Source organism: Sardina pilchardus, chromosome 8 (assembly GCF_963854185.1).
Source record: "Sardina pilchardus chromosome 8, fSarPil1.1, whole genome shotgun sequence".
Lineage (NCBI taxonomy): Eukaryota > Metazoa > Chordata > Actinopteri > Clupeiformes > Clupeidae > Sardina > Sardina pilchardus.
Genome location: NC_085001.1, coordinates 21,852,919 through 21,855,418, shown reverse-complemented (window position 1 = coordinate 21,855,418; position 2,500 = coordinate 21,852,919). Strand labels below are relative to the sequence as shown.

At 44.4% G+C, this 2,500-nt stretch overlaps 1 protein-coding gene across 2 annotated transcripts in view; it reads left to right on the top strand.

Moving 5' to 3' along the window:
• The window catches only part of pdzd2 (PDZ domain containing 2), a 74,823-nt gene that overhangs the window by 53,454 nt on the left and 18,869 nt on the right, over window positions 1-2,500 (top strand). For both annotated transcript variants that reach the window (XM_062543216.1, XM_062543217.1), the window contains exons 11-12: window positions 855-1,077; window positions 2,435-2,500. The exon at window positions 2,435-2,500 is cut by the window's right edge and continues 52 nt beyond it. In XM_062543216.1, coding sequence (XP_062399200.1) covers window positions 855-1,077; window positions 2,435-2,500 — 289 coding nt within the window. The remainder of the gene's footprint in view (window positions 1-854; window positions 1,078-2,434) is intronic.

The window sequence follows — 2,500 nt, the reverse complement described above, 5'->3', positions numbered from 1 at the left end:
AGCCGCTGCTCTGTTGTGTCGGGCCGTCTGTTCGTCTGTTCACTCGCTCGCTTGACTGAGACCTGGAAGGTTTTCAGCAAACTGTCGTTAGCGCTGTCCCAACAGAGAGAAATTATTACTTTGTTTCTGAGAAGAAATTCATCTGAGCCTCAGATATTATCAGTGTAGATATTTCATGTCTTTTTGGGTCAGCTGGCTCTGTTAAAGGATATTATCTGCATAGTGAAAGGCTACATGTTAAGTTAATTTGTCAACATTAAGTCTAGCCATGCTAAATTACAAAGTCTCTTTCCAGTTACTGTTTTCCTTTCAATAACAGTGCTTTAATTAACTGTTACTTTTACTTTTACTAATAGTAGTAATTGATACAATGAACTATTATAGAACAGAATGTAGAATAGAATACAATGTATAAAATAAACACATGTACATACGTATATGTACATAAGGGTGTAACAGTCAGTCTGTGTGCAGTTTGTTGGTGTTTGTTGTTGTATCGGCCATGTTAAAATGTGTGTAGGGAAGTCAGAGGAAGAGCCGTAAGGGCTTGAAACGTCACTAAGTAAATAAAAGGAACTTTAATGGGAGCTCAGTGTGCAGATCTTCACTTTTTCTTTGAATTGTATATTTCTGATCCTGCACCTGAATGATATGGATGTGCGGGATTAAACTGCGTTTAAAGCGTGTACTACGGTATGTCCCTGTGTGATTAAACTGTGTTTAAAGCGTGTACTATGTCCCTGTGTGATTAAACTGTGTTGAAAGCGTCTAGCCTACTACTGTATGTCCCTGTGTGATTAAACTGTGTTTAAAGTGTGTACTGTGTCCCTGTGTGTGTGCTGCCCCCCCTGCAGCAGCTGAAGAAGGGTGTGGTGACCCTGACGGTGCGCACGCGTCTCCGCAGCCCGAGCCTGACGCCGTGCCCCACGCCCACCCTGCTAAGCCGCTCCAGCTCGCCCAACTCCAACACCAGCGGCGGCACGCCCGTTCCGCCCGCCTTCGAGGACGCCGAGGCCCGCCGGGGCCCGGGGCCCGGCCCCAAGGACCGCATCATCATGGAGGTCTCGCTCAACAAAGGTGACCGACCGGGGAGGACACAGACCTGGGGCTTTTAGATGGGGCTTTGAGGACACTTTAGAGTCTGGGAAAGGGCTGTTGAGTCTGAGGGCTGCTGGACTCTTAGACCGTGTGACTTGAGAGGACTGAGAGATTTAAGGATGCATGCTTTTCCCATCAAGGCTTGCTTTCCTATTACGGTTTTGTTTTTGTTTTTTTGCACAGTGCAGGTTTAAGGACAAGCCTATTCCTGGTAGGAAGGCTTAAAAATGTATCAAAGACCATCATTAATTTTTATTTTTTTGCACAGTGTGGGTTTAAAGACACGCCTATTCCTGGTAGGAAGGCTTACAAAATGTATCGAAGACCATAATTAGTTTCTGCACAACTAATTTGTCAGTATTTCTTTAAAGACACACTGGTGAAATCACCTACAATAGATTATTTCTGCATAGATTATACTAAAGACACTCTTCACATGCACAAAATATCAAACCTTGTGGTGTCTCTTCTCTCTTATAGCTGTGTGCATCTAGTATGAGATATTACCGTTTGATGAGGATGTTTTGTTTACATCGGTAAACCTTTCATGATTCTGAGCCTTGGTGCCAAAGAACACATTTAGACAACCAGCCTCCTGCTAAGTGTGCTGTTGAGTCATGGGTTCTAGATAAGTGTGCTGTTCTGTCATGGGTTCTAGATAAGTGTGCTGTTGTGTCATGGGTTCTATATACTGTAAGTGTGTTGTTGGGTCATGGGTTCTAGATAAGTGTGCTGTTCTGTCATGGGTTCTAGATAAGTGTGCTGTTGTGTCATGGGTTCTATATACTGTAAGTGTGTTGTTGGGTCATGGGTTCTAGATAAGTGTGCTGTTGGGTCATGGGTTCTAGATAAGTGTGCTGTTGGGTCATGGGTTCTCGGCTGAGGTGATTGGGTTCCCGTGCTCATGCACTGTCATGCCAAGCGCTGGAGTCTCGTAAGACTTTGCTGAGAGAGTTGCCTGTGTAGAGAGAGGAAGCTTGCTAAATGCTGCAACCCTCAGATCTATTTTTCAACATCTGATCTATTTTTAATGAGTCCCTTCCTTTGAAACACGGCACAGGCCAGAATAGTTAATGTCTGAAAGCCTCTATTTGTGTTTATCAGATCAAAATATTAAAATGAAATGGTTTCCAGTGAGGAAGTTATTATGTCACTGCAGTGACCACATGACCTTTCGTTCTATGTATGTCAGTTTGTATGTCTTGCCAATGTGAAGGTGTGAGTGTGTGTGTGTGTGTGTGTCAGTGTCAGTGTTGATGTCTGTGTGTATGTGTGTGTGTGTATCTGTTTCTGTGTCTGTGTGTGCGCTTGCATTCACCTTCTTCTTGGTCTTCAGAGCCGGGTGTGGGGCTTGGCATCGGTGCCTGCTGCCTGACCTTGGAGAACGGCAGCCCTGGGATTT